Source organism: Notolepis coatsorum, assembly GCF_963971535.1.
Source record: "Notolepis coatsorum genome assembly, chromosome: 9".
In the NCBI taxonomy this organism is placed as follows: Eukaryota; Metazoa; Chordata; class Actinopteri; order Aulopiformes; family Paralepididae; genus Notolepis; species Notolepis coatsorum.
In genome coordinates, this window is record NC_140173.1 from 66,627,189 (window position 1) to 66,649,216 (window position 22,028).

The window sequence follows — 22,028 nt, forward strand, 5'->3', positions numbered from 1 at the left end:
GAGCGCCACTTCCGGTTTGGCTTGGAGTGTAACTCGCCCGACATCCACCAGGTGGCGGTATTGAGGCGTTGCAATATCAGACAGGGTCCAGCTGCAGTCCCGGAGGGAGGCTGGATGAATTATGAATGCCATGGCGAAAAAATGAAATATTGATCCCAAAAACTAGTTAACTCGTTTCTGGCGCACAATGCATGGCGGGCAATAACGAGTATACTCGTTTTTGGAGTCACCTTTTATTTTACAAAAAGTGATGTTTGGTGAAAGTTAGATTTGCACTTTATTAATCCCAATAGGGAAATTCATTCTTGTTTGATGATCAAGAGGCACCTTTTATTAGTTTTAAGTGAAGTTTGGTGAAAAAGCAAGTTATTGCACTATTAATCCCAATAGGGACATTTATCTTTGTTTGATCAAGAGTAACCTTTTATATATATATATATATATATATACCGTGTATAATTTAATTTTTTTAAGTGAAGATTGGTGAAAGTTAGGTTTGCACTTCGTTCAATCCCAATAGGGAAATTCATCTTGGTTTGATAATGTTTTTGTGTCAAATAAAAACAAAGGTTATTTGAATGATTTCCTTGGCGTTTCTAGTTTTCAAGAGAAGAAAATCGATTAAAATCGTGAATCGGATTTAAAAAATAATAATCAGAGATAAAAATGTTAGGCCATATCGCCCAGCCCTAGCTTTCCTACGGGGTTCAGTTCTGATGGATGAATCACTTGTGGATGAAGCTCTGTTTAACAGCCACCCTACAGGGTTCAGTTCTGATGGATGAAGCTCTGTTTAACAGCCACCCTACAGGGTTCAGTTCTGATGGGTGAAGCTCTGTTTAACAGCCACCCTACAGGGTTCAGTTTTGATGGGTGAAGCTCTGTTTAACAGCCACCCTACAGGGTTCAGTTCTGATGGATGAAGTTCTGTTTAACAGCCACCCTACAGGGTTCAGTTCTGATGGGTGAAGCTCTGTTTAACAGCCACCCTACAGGGTTCAGTTCTGATGGGTGAAGCTCTGTTTAACAGCCACCCTACAGGGTTCAGTTCTGATGGGTGAAGCTCTGTTTAACAGCATAGCTGTCAACATAGGCAGGAGACAAAACGTGTACATTTTAGCCCCGCCCCTTCCCCTGACCCCGCCCCCTCCCACTCGGCCCCGCCCCCTCCCAATGGAGCTGCCTCGTCACTTGCCATCTGCTGGTCAAAACCTGTATGTACCCAGCCATTCGTTTAAGGGTAAACTGTAAATGTTTTTTCACAGGAAATGCACTGTATTATTTTACAGATTACTTTTGTGTTCCTACTTTAAGTGTAAATGCTATAAAAATACAGTAAATTACATTTTATCAAAATATTAACCATTAAATAAAGGTTGTAATCTGTAAATGTATTTGATTTTACTGTAAATGTTATGAATTGAAAATGGGGGAAGAAGTCCTTCTCTGGTCTGCATCCCCTTAACAATTGTGTATTGCGCCATACTGTATTGTGCCCATTCTGCAATCTGTTAAAGTTAGCAATCAATCAATGTATTACCATAGTGTCTTTATATCTTCATCACTGTAGGCTACATATTAATACTACAACTCGTTAAAGCTATAAAAAATACCTATGGTCATTAATTTAGCAGTGGGAATATCATTTTTGGAACAGTGTGTGTGTCTACACTCTACAGAGAAAAGTGAGAGAAAAAAAGCCAATGTGATTTTGTGTTTTTCCTCAATATCTCTGCAATGCCTGCGAGTTACCAGTAACTGTATTTGTCATACCATGACAATTCACGACAACTTTTAAAACGGATCAATTTATATTTATAAATCGCATTCAGGAAATTGGGCGTCTGTGAGGATTGGTTCATTCCCCGCCACACGCTTCTTAAAGTACTGTGATGATTGGTCCGTTGCCTAACGCACACTTCTAGGTCAAGTATCAATTACCATCATACACCTGTCATAGTTTTTGATTAGCGCCCCAGAGGCTTTTTATACTGGGACTTCCCTTCAATCGATGTCGGGTCGTTTTGGAATACAACTGCTTTTGCCTGCTTTTTCCCCGTTGCTGTGCCTCGTCTTCTTTCCCTCCAGGACTTTCTGTGGAGATCCGCTGATGAGAACCTTGTTCCCCGTTTGGAGCTGTGCCTCGTTTACCCGCTTTACGCGTTTGCACTTGGGTGAGTTGGAACCAAACCCCTCTGGATTATTCTGTCTGTGTGTGTGACGAACACAGAAGATTATCATTTTTGCTTGCACTGGACTCAGTTGAAGTGTGTGTTTTGAAGAGACACTGAAGATATCATTTCTGTTTGCACTAAACTCAGCTAACTTGTGTGTTGTGGAGAACACTGAAGATTGTTACTGTTCATTGGTTCTGGACACAGCTAAGGGAGGAGGGAACCACACTGCCTCTGTGTTTCGTTGGACTGTTATTGATATCTCTCTCTCTCTCCGTTTTCCACCTCGAGTTAAAGCTGGGAGTATCTGCAGAGCCGCTACAACGTCAAATACCGATTCCCCACTGCTATCACCAGGAGGATCTGCAGAGCCGCAGAGAGACTCTGCCGATGGCAGTCTCCCTTGTTGTTTCATAATTGTTACTTTACCCCTTTTGTGACTCTGTAAATAAATACGCCCTAGTATTTGGCTAACTCTGAACTTCCTGTCTGTGCCGTGCGATTGAGGTCGGTTCAAACCCTAACAGTGTCAGTGAAGGCATGCTCTCCGTGGAGGAATGGGAGGAGGGGACAGGGGAGGCGCAGAGCAAACGGCTGTTCACCAACACATTTACACATTCCTGCATCACATACAGTAACTTTGTATTGTTTTATCCACAGAAGATTTGCAAACCTTTTGTTCCAGAGACAAAAGCCACAGAGTGGGCAATCAAGAGACACTGGCTAAGTTGATTTGACACCCTCTGTGCATCAGTCTCTCCCCTGAGCTCTGAGCTTTATCCGGTCGCTGTTCTTATTCTTCTTCGGGTCGCAACCGTCTCCCGGTCTGACTTCCTGTGATAACGTTCTAATCTACATTGCTGCCACCTGTCGTCACAGAGGGGAATTGCAGCCATTTTGTAAAAATTAATAAGTACAAAATACGTGCCAATTCCGTGAACCGTGAACAGGGCGTGAAGAAGGTTGAAAAAACAGGAGAATCCCGGGAAAAACGGGAGGGTTGACAGCTATGTTTAACAGCCACCCTACAGGGTTCACTTCTGATAAATCCATCTCAATGTCAAGAGTGTTGGAGAATAAATATCGTAATTATATATATATATAAGTACAGTGTTTTTCCTCTGTCCTGTACCCCAAGGTGACCTATCTCAAACCCGCCCTCTTTTCATGATTGTTCAATCACAACTTTTGCTTGATATAGAGGTCATCTGAAGGTTTTATCAGCTGCTCTGTGAGGTCAGGTCTACTGACAGAGACCCACGTTGAGACCCGACCCATAGCTTGAGAAGTGCGATTCTATATATACTCTTTGATCTTAATGCATCCCGGAAAATACTTAAATATCCGTCCCTGTTGTGACTTTCCACTCAGGTGGAGGAGGCTGATGATTGGCTGCGTTATGGAAACCCCTGGGAGAAGGCCCGGCCAGAGTACATGTTACCTGTTCACTTCTATGGCCACGTGGAGCACACCAGTGAGGGGGCCAGGTGGCTGGACACACAGGTGAGATACACACGCACACGCACACGCACGCACACACACACACACACATAATTATACACACATGCACACACACACACGCACACACACACACACATACATACATATACACACACACACATACATATACACATATATATATATACATACATGCACATGAACGCACACACACACACACACCTACACATACATATACACACACACACACACTTTGAGTCAGAAACAAACATAGTATCAATGAGAGTATCAATAATACACCTGAGTGAAGTCTAGTAAAAAAAAAAATATGACGCGTTAACTTTGACAGCCTTAATATATATACACATATATATTTATATATATATATACATACACACACATATATATACACACACATATATATATATATATATATATATATATATACACACACATATATATACACATACACACACACGCCCCCCCCTCACTATCACTATGTATGACAGGTGATCTTGGCGATGCCGTATGACACTCCAGTGCCAGGCTTCAAGAACAACACGGTGAACACCATGAGACTGTGGTCTGCCAAGGCTCCCAACGACTTCAACCTGCAGAACTGTACGTCCAACATGTTATTAACTCTCTGCTGCCTCCAACATGTTATTAACTCTCTCTGCTGCCTCCAACATGTCTTTAACTCTCTCTGCTGCCTCCAACATGTTATTAACTCTCTGCTGCCTCCAGCATGTTATTAACTCTCTGCTGCCTCCAACATGTTATTAACTCTCTCTGCTGCCTCCAACATGTTATTAACTCTATCTGCTGCCTCCAGCATGTTATTAACTCTCTCTGCTGCCTCCAACATGTCTTTAGCTCTCTCTGCTGCCTCCAGCATGTTATTAACTCTATCTGCTGCCTCCAACATGTTATTAACTCTCTGCTGCCTCCAGCATGTTATTAACTCTCTGCTGCCTCCAACATGTTATTAAATCTATCTGCTGCCTCCAACATGTTATTAACTCTCTGCTGCCTCCAGCATGTTATTAACTCTCTGCTGCCTCCAACATGTTATTAAATCTCTCTGCTGCCTCCAGCATGTTATTAACTCTCTCTGCTGCCTCCAACATGTTATTAACTCTCTCTGCTGCCTCCAACATGTTATTAACTCTCTCTGCTGCCTCCAACATGTTATTAACTCTCTCTGCTGCCTCCAGCATGTTATTAACTCTATCTGCTGCCTCCAACATGTTATTAACTCTCTGCTGCCTCCAGCATGTTATTAACTCTCTGCTGCCTCCAACATGTTATTAAATCTCTCTGCTGCCTCCAGCATGTTATTAACTCTCTCTGCTGCCTCCAACATGTTATTAACTCTCTCTGCTGCCTCCAACATGTTATTAACTCTCTCTGCTGCCTCCAACATGTTATTAACTCTCTCTGCTGCCTCCAGCATGTTATTAACTCTCTCTGCTGCCTCCAGCATGTTATTAACTCTCTCTGCTGCCTCCAACATGTTATTAACTCTCTCTGCTGCCTCCAGCATGTTATTAACTCTCTCTGCTGCCTCCAACATGTTATTAACTCTCTCTGCTGCCTCCAGCATGTTATTAACTCTCTCTGCTGCCTCCAACATGTTATTAACTCTCTCTGCTGCCTCCAGCATGTTATTAACTCTCTCTGCTGCCTCCAACATGTTATTAACTCTCTCTGCTGCCTCCAACATGTTATTAACTCTCTCTGCTGCCTCCAACATGTTATTAAATCTCTCTGCTGCCTCCAACATGTTATTAACTCTCTCTGCTGCCTCCAACATGTCTTTAACTCTCTCTGCTGCCTCCAACATGTCTTTAACTCTCTCTGCTGCCTCCAACATGTCTTTAACTGTCTCTGGCCAGATGTCACTGGCAAAATAACACCTTGTGGTTGATTTCAAACCTTTATATAAAAACTCAAACGGCAGCTGAGGTTTCTCTTGTTTACGTTGAGTGTACAGTACATACAGAAATAAGCAAAGAAAAAAGCATGTACTGTAAGTATAAGTCTTAAATTTTGTCATCAGATTAACACACACACACATGCGATGGGCGACCCACAGGAACACACACACACATGCACTGAGTTGCTGAAGAAATGTTCTCTGCACCTCCCATCCTGTCGTCCTTCCCCCCAAAAAGCAAGGATAACTACTTCATTAAAACATGTACAACTGGTTTGACAACAAGGTTGGAGATCAAGGTTTTAAACTCTGCAACAGAGGGGAAAATCTCAAGATTTAAGGACTGTTGGAGTTCATTCCATGAGCTAGAGCAAAGTGCAGATGTGGTCCTACTATAGAAAGGTTAACCCCCCCCACCCCCTGGACCACACACAGCCATTTCAGTTAAGAAAACTCTACAACGTTTTTACAATTTGTCAGGATTAGTCTTTACTGAGGGGGTGACTCCAGGGTGTTTGGATAGTTTCACCTCTGAAGACATGTTGGCTCAGCGGCCACATTGTGGTGTTTAGAGGTTTTGTCAATGGAGGCTAGGGCTGTCCCCGACTAAGGATTTGGATAGTCGACTATGATTGGCCAAAATTTGCCGTTAGTCGACTATTAGTCGACAATAAAAATAAAAAAAAGTATATATTTTTTTTTATCATTCCATTTGGGCTGTGGGGGGTGCAGGCATCGACTGAAGGCTTCTTGTCCTCTCCAAAAGCATGATGGATACATATTGATATTTGTCTAGTCTAGTGTGTTCATTAGATGGGTGAAATCCTCTTTCAGTGCCTCTGTGCCTGTTTTCGTAGGCAGTTAGCCTCTGGTATGCGTGCCATTAGCGTTAGCCACGCTTCTAGGCCTATTTTCTTTTGGAAAGAATGATAAAAAAAAATATATATATATATATATATATATTCTTTTTATATATTTTTATTTTTTATTTTATTTTATTCAACTAAGAGGTTGGCAGTCGACTACGGCTCCTTTCTACCGATTAGTCGACTATTCGACTAATAGGGGTCAGCCCTAATGGAGGCATTATGTGTCACTTTGCTGCCTTAAGGACTTCAATTCCTTTTCAGTGGGACACGTTTTTAGCTCGAGGCCACGATGTTATGAAACCAACTCTATCCTGAGCTCAAGCTCAGCAGATGTAGTATCAATTATCAATTATACATCAAATGATTTATGAAGTTAACTTTTCACCTGGATAACGTCAACATTCAGGGTGAATGTAATGTGAGAAATTGGGATTAAAAAAAAAAGATTTTAATTTGGGTCTGAGAGTGTGGCTGGCCTGCCGTTCTGCAGCTGGATACTATTGGTTTGTTTTGGCAAAATTCTTCTGCTCTGTGTGACAATAAATAAATTAATGATGCTATGCAATTTAAAACCTCAGTATGAGTTTAAGACGTGAACATGGTCATGTTTGTTGAATAAAAAAAAAAGTTAAAAAAAATAAGAAATTGCAGATTTCTTATTTTTTTTGTCTATCCCGATCTTCGGAAAATCATGTGATCGGCCCCGATCACGTGATCGGATCGGGACATCCCTAGTTTTTGGTGTTCCCTCCGGTACATAGAGTCACCAGAATGGTTTTTGGTGTTTACTCCGGTACGTAGAGTTGCCAGAATGGCGAAGAACAACCGTCTAATCTGAGGCACAGGTCCAGTTCAGCTGGAGGATAGACAGGTGTTTGTATGGACTCCGCAGAAGTAGGAGTAAAGCTGTCTGCCATACAGAGTGTGGCCCCTGATTCCAACACAATGTCATTGTATCATCATTGGGGGAGGGGGAGTGGGTAGCGTGCCAGGCAGCGTTGCTGTAGTTACTCCCCGTGCTGAGATGCCTGGGTTTGGACTTTTTCTATGAGAAAAAGACGGTGAAATGAACCAAGTATAAACAGACTCGTCATAGACCTCATAGACCTCATTGCACACTGGAGACTCATTCTGCGTTTTTGTTCGTACTTGTACTCATGTACCCGCTGTACTTTCTCCCTCCTCTCTCAAGATGAAATGTACTGGTAGCTTCAGGTTCAGAGCACGATGCTGATACCCAGGTCACCATGGTCTTCATCTGGAAGTGTGGTGATTCTCCTTAATCTATTTTTAGATGAAGGACGGCCAGCTAGTGAGGCCGGGTTTGCTGTGGATCAGGTTAATGTTTACTGGAGACTACATTAGCAATAACACCCAGGAGGGAGCAAGACCTCAAGTGTATTATTAAGTTACTTATTACTATTGTATTAATAACATACTCTAAATGAAAAAGCACAATTTAGGATGGAATAATGTAGCACAGATTAAAGGTGTTGCTATGTTACAATGTAGCACAGATTAAAGGTGTTGCTATGTTACAATGTAGCACCGATTAAAGGTGTTGTTAGGTTACAATGTAGCACAGATTAAAGCTGTTGCTAGGTTACAATGTAGCACAGATTAAAGGTGTTGCTAGGTTACAATTTAGCACAGATTAAAGCTGTTGCTAGGTTACAATGCAATTTTGGCACTCATTGGAACATATTTAATTTAGGGGATTAAGTGCTACAGTGTATAGAAGCATTGTGTAACAGTTATTTGTAAGCTGCTGTGAAATTGGTGAGAGAAACAAATGACACAATGTCCTCCACAATTGTTTGATATGTAAAGTGAATGGCTGCTCTCTGCCTTTATACACAGTCAACGTTGGGGACTACATTGAAGCTGTCCTGGATCGCAGCCTGGCAGAAAACATCACCAGAGTTCTCTATCCAAACGACAATGTGAGTTGACGTGACCGCAGGCTGGATCACACTGTGTTGGGAAATGCTGTTTTATTATCTGTGTTATATGTGTAATGGGAATTATTAAAGGACAAACGATGAGCCGCTTACATTAATCATTCTGAGTCATTATTAATAATAATAAGAAGGTTTATTTAATAAAGAAAGTTCATGACAGCGTGGCCACGCTGCCAGGCCAGTCACCCGCCAGAGACAGACATGTTTACCCACTAGCGTCTGACAGGGACTGACCCAGAGGCCTGGTCAGACATACAATTGAATACATGAAAATGACGTAGAAGAAAACAAAATGGCTGGTTAGAGAAACCAATAATACGACTATGCTATGGCTAAGCCTGGAAGGAAAACAGCGCTCCATCTTACAGTTCCCATGACCCTGGGTTCTGGCTCCATGGCTGGTAGAAACAGCAACTTCGCTATGATTGAGAAAATGATAGAGTATCTTAAAGAGACATACACACATTAACCAGCAAATCCGGTCGGAGTGAAACTCAAGCTGTATGACATGATAAAACAACAGATATATAAGAACATGATCATATATTTCCACGACAGTTCCCTCCTATTGATAATATTAATCACAATCATTATCATTTCATAAAGACAACAAACATATTATCATCATTAAACTCAGCACAAACTATTTTTATTATCTAAAAAACAAAAGGTCCTCTGCATAGACCCCGTGTCACGTGCAAAAGAGAAGTTGTCATAACAGCAACCATCATTAGCGTCTCTTTGCAAATGCCCAGACGGTGGTTGCAGGACTCAAGGGTACAGTCCAGCCTCTGGTTTTGTCAAGGCCATACTTCTCCCACCACCAAGCTGAAAAATTGAAATCACAAAAGAAAAAACAGGAGAGTATCTTGCAGAATCATAATTCCCCTTATTCAAAACAAAAACATTCTCACAAAACCCTTTCAGTAGAGCGAAAACAGATTACAGCAAGAACACGTGACTGCAAACTGCACAGTGCTTGGAATCTCTCAAGCAGAGGAAAAGCTCAAGGCTATACCCTCAGATAGCTAAAACAAAACAAAACTACAATTTGCAAAAACATTTCCATTCTTTAACAAAGTTCAGTACATTGTTACTTAATATTTCTGAGATAATGTAATGTGATGTGGGTCAGACTTGCCTCTTAATCAGTTGTTGAATCTCAGGCAGGTCCCCCCCTCTCCGCCACCTAACACCCTCGGGCCGATCCAGTCTGATGGTTCCCTCGTCGTTTCAGATGGCCTGTTCTCTCGCACCGTCCTTGGTTCGTTTTCACAACTGAAAACAGGCTAACTGTCTTATCCTCCGACATTAAAAGCCTGTTGATGAATCGCAGTTAGGATTGAACTGTCTTAGTTCTTTATCTTCGGCAATGACTCGGCCAGTGATGGCCCAGCTGTGGTCAGCTGTTGGGCAGTGTCTGATGTAGCTCATAGCTGCGTCGTCGCGTCCAGCTGCAGGCCAGAGCATGCAGTAGACCCGCTGCAGGCTAGAGTAGTAGGCCAGCTGCATGCTAGAGCAGGCTGATAGGCATATGCTTCTCCGGGAGCAGCTTCCTCTCACTGGGGCAGTGGTCAGTAGGGCCGGCGGGCATTGGTTTGGCACAGAGACGGAGGACCCCCCCTGAGAAACTACAAAGGAGAGGTGTACGTGGGAGAAAAAAGACAAAAGAGAGATATGAGTGGCTGGCTGTAATCTCCCTTTCCTGAAGCTGGACGAAGGTCATTCCATTATAAAGCTCCATCTGACATCCATTTCTGATTTTGCGATAGGTCATTGTACTGTATACTTGACCTCTTTATTTAAAATGAGTTGGTGAATGGGGGTGTGGGTGGCACAGAGTGAGCAGGCTACAGTAACCGCATCTGTACATGTGTGTATTGTATTGTGTAATGCATACCACCCACAAGACTAACCCTGTGAAGTCACATATATATATGTAGACATTTATCCCAAAAATAATGGAACGAACGCTCTTCAGCAACACAAACAAAGTGAGGCAACATCTAATAAACAAACTCAAACAAACAAACCCAAACAATCCAAACAGGTGCTCCTTACAATCTGATATGACTCACAAATAGCTTCTAAAACCTACACTGCAGCCAAAGAAGGACTGCTAGGCCCACCACATCTCTAACTCCGGCCCCCTAACCTACCTATACTGAAAGCACTGTAGACCTAGCATTCTTCAACCACACCTGCTACCAGCCAAAGATCATATCGACCATATACTGTCAAGTATATTGTATAATACAAGACAAGTATATCGTACTAATCCCTTCAATGACTGCCCCAGGGTTACGTGGTACACAGGAAGCTAAACACAGCCAGAAAACAATGAAAGTACCTACTTGTGGTGTCCACTAAACTAAATATTTAAACAGCATATAAGTGGTCAAATCAAATTATAAATTAAGAGCATCCTCACCTGTTTGAAGACCCGCTAGAGCCCCCATGTTACATTCAAGCCTAAAGTATGGCTTGTGTAGGCCTTGAATGCAAAGTGGTGGACACAGGACAAGACAGGAGTTTATCAAAAATAACAATTTCTATTGGAACAGCTATTTAAATGGACAAAAGGGTGAGAGCTGGGTGTTCCAGACTCCAAAGGTCAATAACAAAACTAAAGCACCTAGGCCAAAATAGAACAACCTATATATATATATATATATAGTAGCAGTGAGAGCAGATGAGACTCTGGTGAGCGACATCTCTTGTGAAAATGGGAGACTCTGCAGCCTGCACTCTGCTCTGCTTTGTAGGGCGTGGTGCTTCATCTACTGGACCACTGTTCTATCACCCTCTTCATAGGCAAACCATGCACATTTTGATTTCTCTGACCCGGCACCGTTTTAGCTGTGGTCATCTCCCATGACAGTTTTGTAAAGCTCAGTTGACATAACACAAGCAAATTGTCCTGTAATTTGTTAGTGAAGAATATTGCTGTTCTTCCTATTTTGTTGCAAATGGAGTGCCGTGTATATACTGCGACTCTGATAATTTGGTTCTAAAGATACTATCACACACCCACTTCTATCCCAAAACTACGTATTGCAGCTTTACGTTAACTTGAGTGGTTTGTCTTGTTCTCCACTCGCTCTGTTCCCTCTGCCCTGCCTCTGAAAGCCCACAACTAGGAGGGACAGCCTTTCAGGTCCAACACATTAGCCTATTACCTTCATCTGGGAGTATTAATACATATCCACTCTATTATCCACAAGCATACATTACTTGTGAACGCGCATGTACCTCTTCCACTCGCCTGTCCCAAAACACACTATTACAGCTGGCGTCATAACAAATGGGAGATTAATAATATAATAATGAGCAATAACTTGTTCTGAGTCCAAAAGTTGAAATAAGGAAATAGAAAATAGATTTAATTCCTCACATAGATCAATTGATAAGGAATGCACAGTTGAAGATCAGACCATGTAAACAAATGTCCGATCACCAAGTGAGGACGATCTCTCGTTCCGCAAGACCGTTAATACAAAATTAATATATACATATGACGTGGAAGGAACTGGAACATCACCCTGAGGATTGGCTGAAATGACTATTATGGCTGCTTTACAAGGAAAACAGAGCGGATCCCATAACAATGTCACTTATGGCCTTATAGCAAGGATCAACATAGATCATAACCAAATTGTTTTGACTGGCTAATGTGTGCCTCTCTTAAAGAGAAACGCACATACTACGTTGATATCTGATGACAGCGCCCTCTCATACAATACCAAAATCTTTAAAGAGGACTGTTGTTCATCGTGCCATCAATCATTGGAATAACTGCCCACTGAACATAAGTAAATTGAATAGTAAAGTGTCTTTCAAATACCACCTAAGAATGCACTACTTAAATATGTGAGCTGATGTTGATAATGATGTCTACATTGTTAATTGTCATATGTATCTCATGTTGTTATGTTTTGTGTCTTCCAAGCACATTTCCATAGTGAAGCCCCTTCCTTCTGCCCCCCCATTATACCTGTCTCTCCCCCCAATATATATATATATATATACACACATAACATATATATATACATATATATATATACAGTGGCTTCCCCTCGCCACTTAGGCGACAGCTAATGGGGATCCTTTTCAACAATAAACAATATGACTTGCTGCAATGTATAGCAAAATAAAGAACAAAATATACACTATCTCTATTGGAATGGAGACTTCAGCACAGGATAAACTAGGGATGGGCAAAAATAATCCAGATCGATTGATCACATGATGTACTCGAGTACTCGCTGAGGAAAACGCTGTACAAAATAAACTTATTTTCCGGTGTTTTAGACTTTTATTTTGAAGCCCACCGCTCCGTCTTTTCCGGTGTTCTAGACTTTTATTATGAAGCCCACCGACCGGACCGGAAGTATTGTTGTGTAATTATCACGACAGCCGCTTTGTATTCCCTTGTAAACGATAACGAACCAGAGCCGCGTTGGGAACCCTGTTGGTAAAAGCAATGACGCCTGCCGCGGACGTCAAGTTGATAAAGTTCCTATAATAACTTTACGAAACGTGTGAAGACATTTTGATCGACTTCTTTTTTTAGTTCATGTTATTAGATTAAGCACTTATTGTATACACATGAAGCACTAGATAGACTATTTGTTTAGTTCAATAGTTCTTAAAGAAACATTCCCATCAGGCACCTCGCGGAACCCCTGTGTGCCCCGTGGTGTGCAGGCAATCTACCCGTTATGTCAGTCCTTTGACCACCCGCTTATTGTAAACAATCATGCATGCACTTGTTTTAACGTTATTCTGTGTCGTTAGCCACGCTATATGTTGTATTCATTTTGTTAGCTATTTAGCCAATGTTGTTATCACTGAACGAACACCACCAAAACGTTACTGATCTCTAATCCTCATTTAGCAGCCCAATTTCTCCGGCAGTAGCAAGTAAAACAACATACGTTACACTACTTGTATGATAGCGCACATAAGTCCTTTTAGACCCAGTGTCATCTCCCTCTAAACTCTCACTATAGACCGCTCTCCATAGACTCACTATGTTTGCCACATGTATTCCCACTGTAGGCCTACTGTATTTGTGCTGTATAACGACAACACATTCGACACTTAAGTATGGATAAGTTCTATGTATTGATCACAGACACAAGTGTCAATCTATGTAAATATTGATGAGTATTTTGGTGGCTGATACAATGTGATGATGAGCAAAAACAGTCCAGCTCTACTGTCAATAACAAGATACTAACTGACGTAAATTCACCCATGGCAATGTCAACACACACAAACGATGCAGATAAACACAAACGATGCAGATAAAATAGCGAATTGTTTATCCCCTATCACAGCGTGCGTGCATGTAAACGTGTGTGTGTGTGTGCCTACACAGACAGAGGAAAATATTTCTATGTAATATAACAGCGTGCACAGCCTGTGCTACAGTATGCACTTGTTTCTATTCTATCCTGCATTTAATAAAAATAATTACCCATATTTGTGCCTTTATGGCTGCTCTCTTTTTTTTTTTTTTTTTTTTCAAAACAGGGTATATATTGAAATGTATTTAAATCCCAGTCTCAAAGGTATACCTAAACCCTATACACTTTATGATCACTTTGGAGCTACTAATACAAATTTCAGAAGGCCCATTGTCAGTGATTTGTTCACATGGCCTTAACCCTTAGAAGTCTAACCTAAATAGCTCCTCCTCCTGAGAATTTCCCCCTTTTTTTTTGTTACATAATATAAAATTACAGATTCATACCTTCAAAATAAGCCATCAATTGTCAAATTTGAGACGATAGTTTTCAATCAATGTCCTATCAAACATTCTGGTAAAATCCTAACACCTTTTCAGTATAGGACTTTGAACTAGATCCAAGTTCATTCAGCTATCTGCCAGAATTCAATGTGATCATTGTCACTAGCACCATTTCACACCTGAGCAAAGGCCCAGTCATTCCTTTGTTATTCCAGTGAATGGACCCAGCAGGAGGCCTAGCCTGTGTGTGTTTCTGTGTGTGTGTGTGTCTGTGTCTGTATCTACAGTACTGTACCATATCAATCAAAAAAAAATAAGCAAACTAGACTAGATGTAAATGTAATGTGTAAATGTGTAAATGTTAATGTGTGTGTGTGTCTGTCTGTCTGTGTATGTGTGTGTGTGTATGTGTGTGTGTGTGTGTCTGTGAAACATGTCTTGTACTCATTTACCTCACTAAATACATACTAAATGTGTAACTTGATTGATTGATTGAAAAGTTTATTAACAGATTGCAGAATGGGTACAGTACAGTACAGCTCAATACATACAATTGTTAAGGGGATGCAGACCAGAGAAAGACTTTCGACTTGTTTACATCAGGGTCCCCCATTTTCAATTCATCATAACATATATGACATACATGACATACAGATAGACAGTACTGCTACATCTATACATTTATGACATATCAGATTTGCAAATACAGTACTGTTTGTGATACAAAAGTGTCCAGAAAAGGAGTGTATATACATTTGGCATAGAAACTGTACATTGGAGGAGGTTGGTTGGGTGGGGTGGGGTTGGGTGGGTTGGGTGAGGGCTGTACATTGGAGGTGGGGGGGGGGGGGTTGGGAAGGGGACACACACACATTCCTAGTATGCTTCCTTGTGGAACACCACAGCTCACTGTGAGGGGGGGGGATAGTGTACCGTTTACTTCCACCATCTGTTCCCTCCCCTCCAGGTAGGATTGTATCCAGCTCACTGATAAACTATCAAAACCAATTGCTTTTAGCTTGTCAATCAGAATGGTGTGATTGACAGTGTCGAAGGCCTTTTGTTGGTCCAGCATGACCATGCCGCAGTATTTGCCCGCGTCCACCTCTTGTTTGATGTGGTCGTTCAAGTAGAGAAGGCACGTGTCAGTGGAGTGGGATGTTCTGAAGCCAGATTGGAATTCGTAGATTAGATTTTTTTCCGCGAGGTACTTTTCGATCTGTTCGTATACTATTTTTTCCATGACTTTCGAGATGGATGTAAGGATAGAAACAGGGCGGTAGTTACCCGGGTCTAATTTGCTGCCCTTTTTGTGCAGGGGTGTTACTCTCGCAATTTTGAAGTCCTTGGGGACGTGTCCCTGTTTTATGGAGAGGTTTATTATGTGTGTGATGACTGGGGTGATGGCTGCTGCTGAGTCTCTGAGGAATTTGGAGGGGATGTTGTCATGGCCAGTGGCCTTGTTTGGTTGGAGGGCGCTCAGTTGATTTCAAGAGAGAGAGAGAGAGAGAGAGAGAGAGAGAGAGAGCGACATTTATAATAATTATATTATTAGTTTTTTTACACACACACACACTAATAACATGATCATAACCAGAGAAAACAAGACCAAAGACAACTGGAATAGAATATCACACAAGGAAGGTGGCGCATGCATAGAAGCTGGTCTACTTTGGGGGAAAAGGCATTTTTCTATCACTAAATATGGAGTACTCCCCATTCAAAGAGATAGGGCACAGATCTTGTTCATCTTGTTAGTCCCTGTTATCAACAATGAAGCAGAGTGAACCATCTTCTCTCTAGACAGACTTTGGTAGTACCCTCTTGTAAGACCTTCTGGTGTATAAGATTTCAGACACACATCCAACTCCCAACATACTAACCGACATACTGTCATCCATGAAAGTGTAAGAATAGGACCTTTGAGGGAAGATGCCTCTCCTGTTTTGGGGTAATACGCCCCCCACAGACATCTAATGATTTTGAATAGACTAAGCCTAGCTAGTAGCTAATGTTAGATTTCTGAGAAAGTAAACTATCATCTAACAAAATAACACAATAGCTATGCTAAGAACTGTATTACATCGGTTTAAAAAGTATTATAATGATAAAACAATTGCTAGCACTATTATATTGCTATAGCATCGCAATAGCTTGAATTTCTTCACCTCCTGGGGTAAAAAAAGATAGTGAGAAGGCTTTTGATAAAACTGAACTCTTTTACATGATGCATTTAGCGAATGAGACAGTATTAGTTATTTTGTTAAGCTTGTTGATACATTACATTACAATATTTTACATTTCGTTCCATAATAGCAAAGCTGTAGTCTGATTTACCATCTAAATGTGTTTACTTAAGTGTACATATTATATGAATATTCAAATGATATATATTTTGAAAACACACACACACACACACACACACACACACACACACACACACACACACACACACACACACACACACACAAAACACACACACATACACACCTTAAATGTCAGGCACATGGACAGTGGACTATGAGGTGTAATGCACAGTGAGCCTTTAGATATGTTGTGGTCTTTATAGCTGGATCAGGACTGAGCAGCCAGAATGGATGGCTTTTCCATGAAAACCCAGCCGATTCTCTTACAGAAGGTAGGCTGCCTTGATGGAAACAGACATGTGGGTTGTTAGAAACTGCACTGGGCCAAATGGGCATCAGGATCTACCAGATTATTAACACTTGTGACACGACAGCCTCCAATATATCAGATATTTTGAGAAATGCGAGTTATGTGCTTGTTATTACCAATTCAGATATAATTGTGTATCACAATATCATGATTTCATCACGTTATGTTCCATCATGAATGATCTGAGGAGAATTAACTGAATTGCCCAATTAGCAACACCCCAACAAATAGTCTAACCTAAATAGCTCCTCCTCCTGAGAATTTCCCCCTTTTTTTTGTTACATAATATAAAATTACAGATTCATACCTTCAAAATAAGCCATCAATTGTCAAATTTGAGACGATAGTTTTCAATCAATGTCCTATCAAACATTCTGGTACAGTCATTACAAATTTGCCATAGAAACTGTGCATTGGGGGAGGTTGGGTAGGTGGGGTGGGGCTGTACATTGGAGGTGGGGGGGTTGGGTAGGGGGGGGGGGACACTGTACATTGGAGTACTGACATACATTTGACATGGAAACTGTACATTGGAGGAGGTTGGGTAGGTGGGGTGGGGTTGGGTGGGGCTGTACATTGGAATAGCCATGCTTGGTCTTTATTGTACAACTGGGTTAGGACATTTGTAGGGGCCAGTTTTGAATTGCAGTCTCCCGTAGGTGTTCTTTGAGAGTGTTTTTGAAGGTGGGTAGTGATTTACATTCCTTTACAGCTTTGGGTAGGGCGTTCCACATTGTTGTGGCATAATTGCGAAACGTGTTTAGTCCCTTGTTTGAGCCGAATCTGGGTTTTACATGATTTGTGATTTACATGACTCAGACCGGGAGTAGTCTCAGAGAGGGAGATACAGAGGAGAGATGGAGGGAGAGAGAGGGAGATAGGGAGATATAGATAGAGAGAGGGAGAGAGAGAGGGAGAGAGATATATATAGGTTAGAAAGCAACCTGGGTTCTCAGACAGACAGACAGACAGACAGACAGACAGACAGACAGACAGACAGACAGACAGACAGACAGACAGAGAGAGAGAGAGAGAGAGAGAGAGAGAGAGAGAGGCGACGTCATCTTTCCTTCACAAAGCGCATCGAACGCTGTCAACTAAAGCACCGTGTTTACTACAGCGCGGGTGCATGCGTAAGCTGTCAACTAGCGAGATGCGTTGTACTTGTTACAGAGCTGGTTACAGAGCTGGTCCACACTGCTATTATGAAATGACCCGAAATGTATGTAATTTTGTCAACTAAAGCGGTCCGTGTTTAATAATAATAATAATAATAATGACTTGGATTTATATAGCGCGACAGCGCGGATGAGCAAACTCGTCACACAGCAGCCAGTGATCATTCATACCTCGTATACACAGACGCACTCTGCCATACAGTAGTTAATGTTAAATAAAGCCCATTTGAATTGAGAGAGAGCGAGAGTGTGTGTATGTGTATGTAAGCTTTTTTTTTTTTATCTGAGAGAATGTCCGCGAATGTCCTCAGACTCCTCACGCAGGAGAGGAGAAACGACTGCAAAAAGTCGAGTCCCGTGGATATTATTGCAACAGATAATTCATACATTATTATGTTTAGAATTTGGATGGGGGGGTAGGCTCTGATACCAGTCTCACGCCTCTGCGGGGGTGTAAGTGTAACACCTATTCACAGCGCACACGCCGCTATTGTGTGTGTGCGCGCGTCCATGTATGTGCGTTTCGTGACGCGATTGTAGTCCTTATCGCAAAAATGGAGATTATTACAATCATGCCATCTAGCAAGAATTAAACGTATTTACAATTCGTATTAGGTTTAGCAAGTTGGGGGACGTATACCTTACATGTCAAAGCACTAGAAATGGCAATTTTTCTATTTTTATCGATTTCTGAAAAGATGTCCTTTTTGAGCATTTAAGAGGGATTCTAATTTCTTTTGTTGTCCGCCGACGGGTTCAAAGCTCCAGCGTGACCCCTAAGGGTTAATATATTGCTGTACCTGTGTCTCCATCGATCTGTGTGCGTGCATGTGAGTGTGCGCTATACTTTGCCTGAGCTCAGGTCGATGTCTCCCCGCCGTACGTCCAGCCAATGCGCTGTGGGCCCGTCCCGTCCTGCACCTCCGCACGCCATTGTGCTTTTTTCCCCTCAAACACCTCCTTATAGGCACAGTCTTTATACCAATGCCCGGCGCACCGGAGTTGATGGTCGCCGGCGAGACCAGCGGATAGGAGACGGGACGGCCGGTGGCGGTGACGCACACGGAAAGACACCGAGCCCAAAATCCAGCCCCGGGCACACCGTGGGAGAAAAGACAGAAAAACAGATTCTTAGCTTCTCCCGTCATGACCCCACAGGCCCCCCTTTCTGGCCCCTCTAAACTGTCCACATTTTCCATTTTCTAGGTAAACACAAAACAAACAAAAACAAACAAAAAATAAACAAAACCAAACAGAAAATAAAAGACAAAAAATAAAAACCCACAATAAAATATGTGGCAGACAAATCGTTTCCTCTGAACTCTTTCGAGAAAAAAGCTCTGTGGAGTAGCGTATCACGCCTGTTATTTCGGATACGTATCACGCCTGTTATTTCGGATACGTATCACGCCTGTTATTTCGGATACAATGCCCCTATCTTATTTCTTTTCAGAAAAACTGCAGTATGACCAGATAAGGTAGTGGAAAACCAATCACACGACATAAGCCCCTGTCCCCCTATCTTTTGGCATCCCACGCACGGTCCAACTTCCCGCCTCTCTGTTAGGAAACCCACAGAATCTAAACCTTCTCATATACTTCCAGAATCAGTGCCTAAAACTATTTGCATGAACATCACTTTAGTTTCCACTATTTTCATTTCAACCTTTATTTAAAATCGTAAGCATCTGAGGTTTCCCTCATTTACAGAAACGACGATTGTACAGTACATAATAAAAACAATATTCACAGAAATTTAAACACCAGAGTAAAACAAATTAAAAACGTTTAAAAATAATTTTAAAATATCAACTAAAACAGTTACAGGTAGTCACACAATGGTCTGAAATCATACATTTAAACATTCCAAGGGAAGGGAGAACCTCCAATTTTAGCGTGAGTTGAAGGACATTCCATGAGTTAGAGGCATCAAAGGAAAAGGCTGACTTCCCTAGCTCAGAACAAATCTGAGGAACCCTAAGAACCATCCAGTCATTCGATCGAGTTGAATAGGTTCCAATATTCCAATTTAACAGTGAGGAGATATAAACAGGTTGTTTACCAATAAGGGCTTTAAAAATAAATAAATACCAGTGTTTGTTGCGCCTTTCTGCAAGAGAAGGCCAACCCACCCTATCATACAGGACACAATGGTGAGTATCATATCTGTCACCAGTTATAAATCTGAGAGCTGAGTGATATGCAGAATCCAGAGGTTTAAGAGTTGATGCCGCAGCATGCCTATAAATTACATCACCATAGTCCAAAACTGATAAGAAGACTGATTCCACAATTCTTTTTCTACTAAATAGAGGAAAATTGGATCTGTTTCTGTACAGGAAACCAATTTTCTGTCGCAGTTTAGTGGCAAGATTTTCCACATGGAACTTAAATGTTAATTTCTCGTCAAGCCACAGGCCAAGATATTTATACTCAGTGACTCTCTCTATACAAGAGCCACTGACAGTAGATATCCTCACATCATCAAGGTTAATATTCCTTGCTCTTGAAAATAACATAAACTTTGTCTTACTAGCATTAAGAACCAATTTAAGACTAGTAAGGGCATCCTGTAGAGCATAAAAGGAAAGTTGCAATTTCTCAAAGGCCAGCTGTACAGAGTCTGCAATACAGTACACAATTGTGTCATCAGCATACAGATGGGCATGACATCCATACAAAGAAGAAACAATATCATTAATATAAATTGTAAAAAGGACAGGACCCAAAACTGAACCTTGTGGCACACCTTTAGTCATGGCCAAGAATTCTGATTGTGCTTGACCTAACTTCACACACTGCCGCCTAGAAGATAGATAATCCTGAAACCAGACACAGGCATTATCATCCAACCCAATGTTAAATAGTTTCTTTAGAAGTAAGTAGTGATCAACTGTGTCAAATGCTTTTGATAAGTCAACAAAGAGGGCAGCACAATGTTTCTTCTTATCTAATGCTGAAATAATGTCATTTGTAACCAAAGTGATGGCTGATGTTGTACTATGTTTGGCTCTAAAACCAGATTGTTGAGAGCTAAGTATGGAGTTAGTTGAAAGGTAATATTTGAGTTGTTTACTTACTAGTGTTTCCAGGACTTTAGCTAAGCAAGGTAGCCTGGAGATAGGACGATAATTATCTAAGTTATCCCTATCACCTCCCTTATGTAAAGGAATCACCCGTGCAGATTTCCAAACTAGAGGAAATCTACCTGATGAGATAGAGAGATTCAAAATATAAGTAATCTGTTCAGCGATAACTGGTGCAGCCAACTTAATAAAAAAAGACTCTAAGTTATCCTCACCTGTAGAACACTTTGCATCAATTGATTGCAAAGCATCAAATACAGCTGACTGTGTAAAAGGTTGAAAGGAGAAATGGGAAGTGACGCCCACAGGGTACAAACAATCAGAATCAACAGGACAAGGTCCATTATAGTTCCTATTAAATAAATTACCAGCCTCCGCAAAATGCCTATTGAAGGCAACACAAATTTCACTCTGCTCAGAGATCACACAGTTTTCAACTTTAATATGAGAGGGTAAAGAATTAGATGATTTTATTTTGTTCACCTTCACTGCACTCCAAAATTTTGCCGGATTAGAGTATGAGTTTGTAACCAACTCCAGATAGTAATCAGTTTTAGATTTTCTTACTACTGCAGTACATTTGTTCCTAATTTGCCTAAAAGAAAGCCAATGTTGAGGGTCTCCAGAACGCCTTGCCCGAGACCATGCAGCATTTCTGTCTTTAATTAGGGTTGACAATTCCTGAGAAAACCAGGGTATTACTCTATCTTTAATACGGACTTTTTTAAAAGGAGCATGTTTGTCAACTAATAAATTAAATGTATTTACAAAGGAGTCCAGGGCTAACTGAACATCAATTTCAGTGTTACAATGAGTATCAGAAAGAATAAGATCATCTAAAAATGATTCGTTATTAAAAGATTTAAAATTCCTCCTTAAAACTGTGTGAGATCTTGTTTTTGGCAGTCTTGTGCTTCTTACACAGACTGTGG

The 22,028-nt window shown here is 41.3% G+C and overlaps 1 protein-coding gene across 1 annotated transcript in view; it reads left to right on the forward strand.

Moving 5' to 3' along the window:
• pygb (phosphorylase, glycogen; brain) overlaps positions 1-22,028 on the forward strand; it is a 109,008-nt gene that overhangs the window by 23,319 nt on the left and 63,661 nt on the right. The window contains exons 5-7 of the mRNA XM_084322210.1: positions 3,546-3,677; positions 4,142-4,253; positions 8,301-8,383. Of these exons, the coding sequence (XP_084178336.1) occupies positions 3,546-3,677; positions 4,142-4,253; positions 8,301-8,383 (327 nt within the window). The remainder of the gene's footprint in view (positions 1-3,545; positions 3,678-4,141; positions 4,254-8,300; positions 8,384-22,028) is intronic.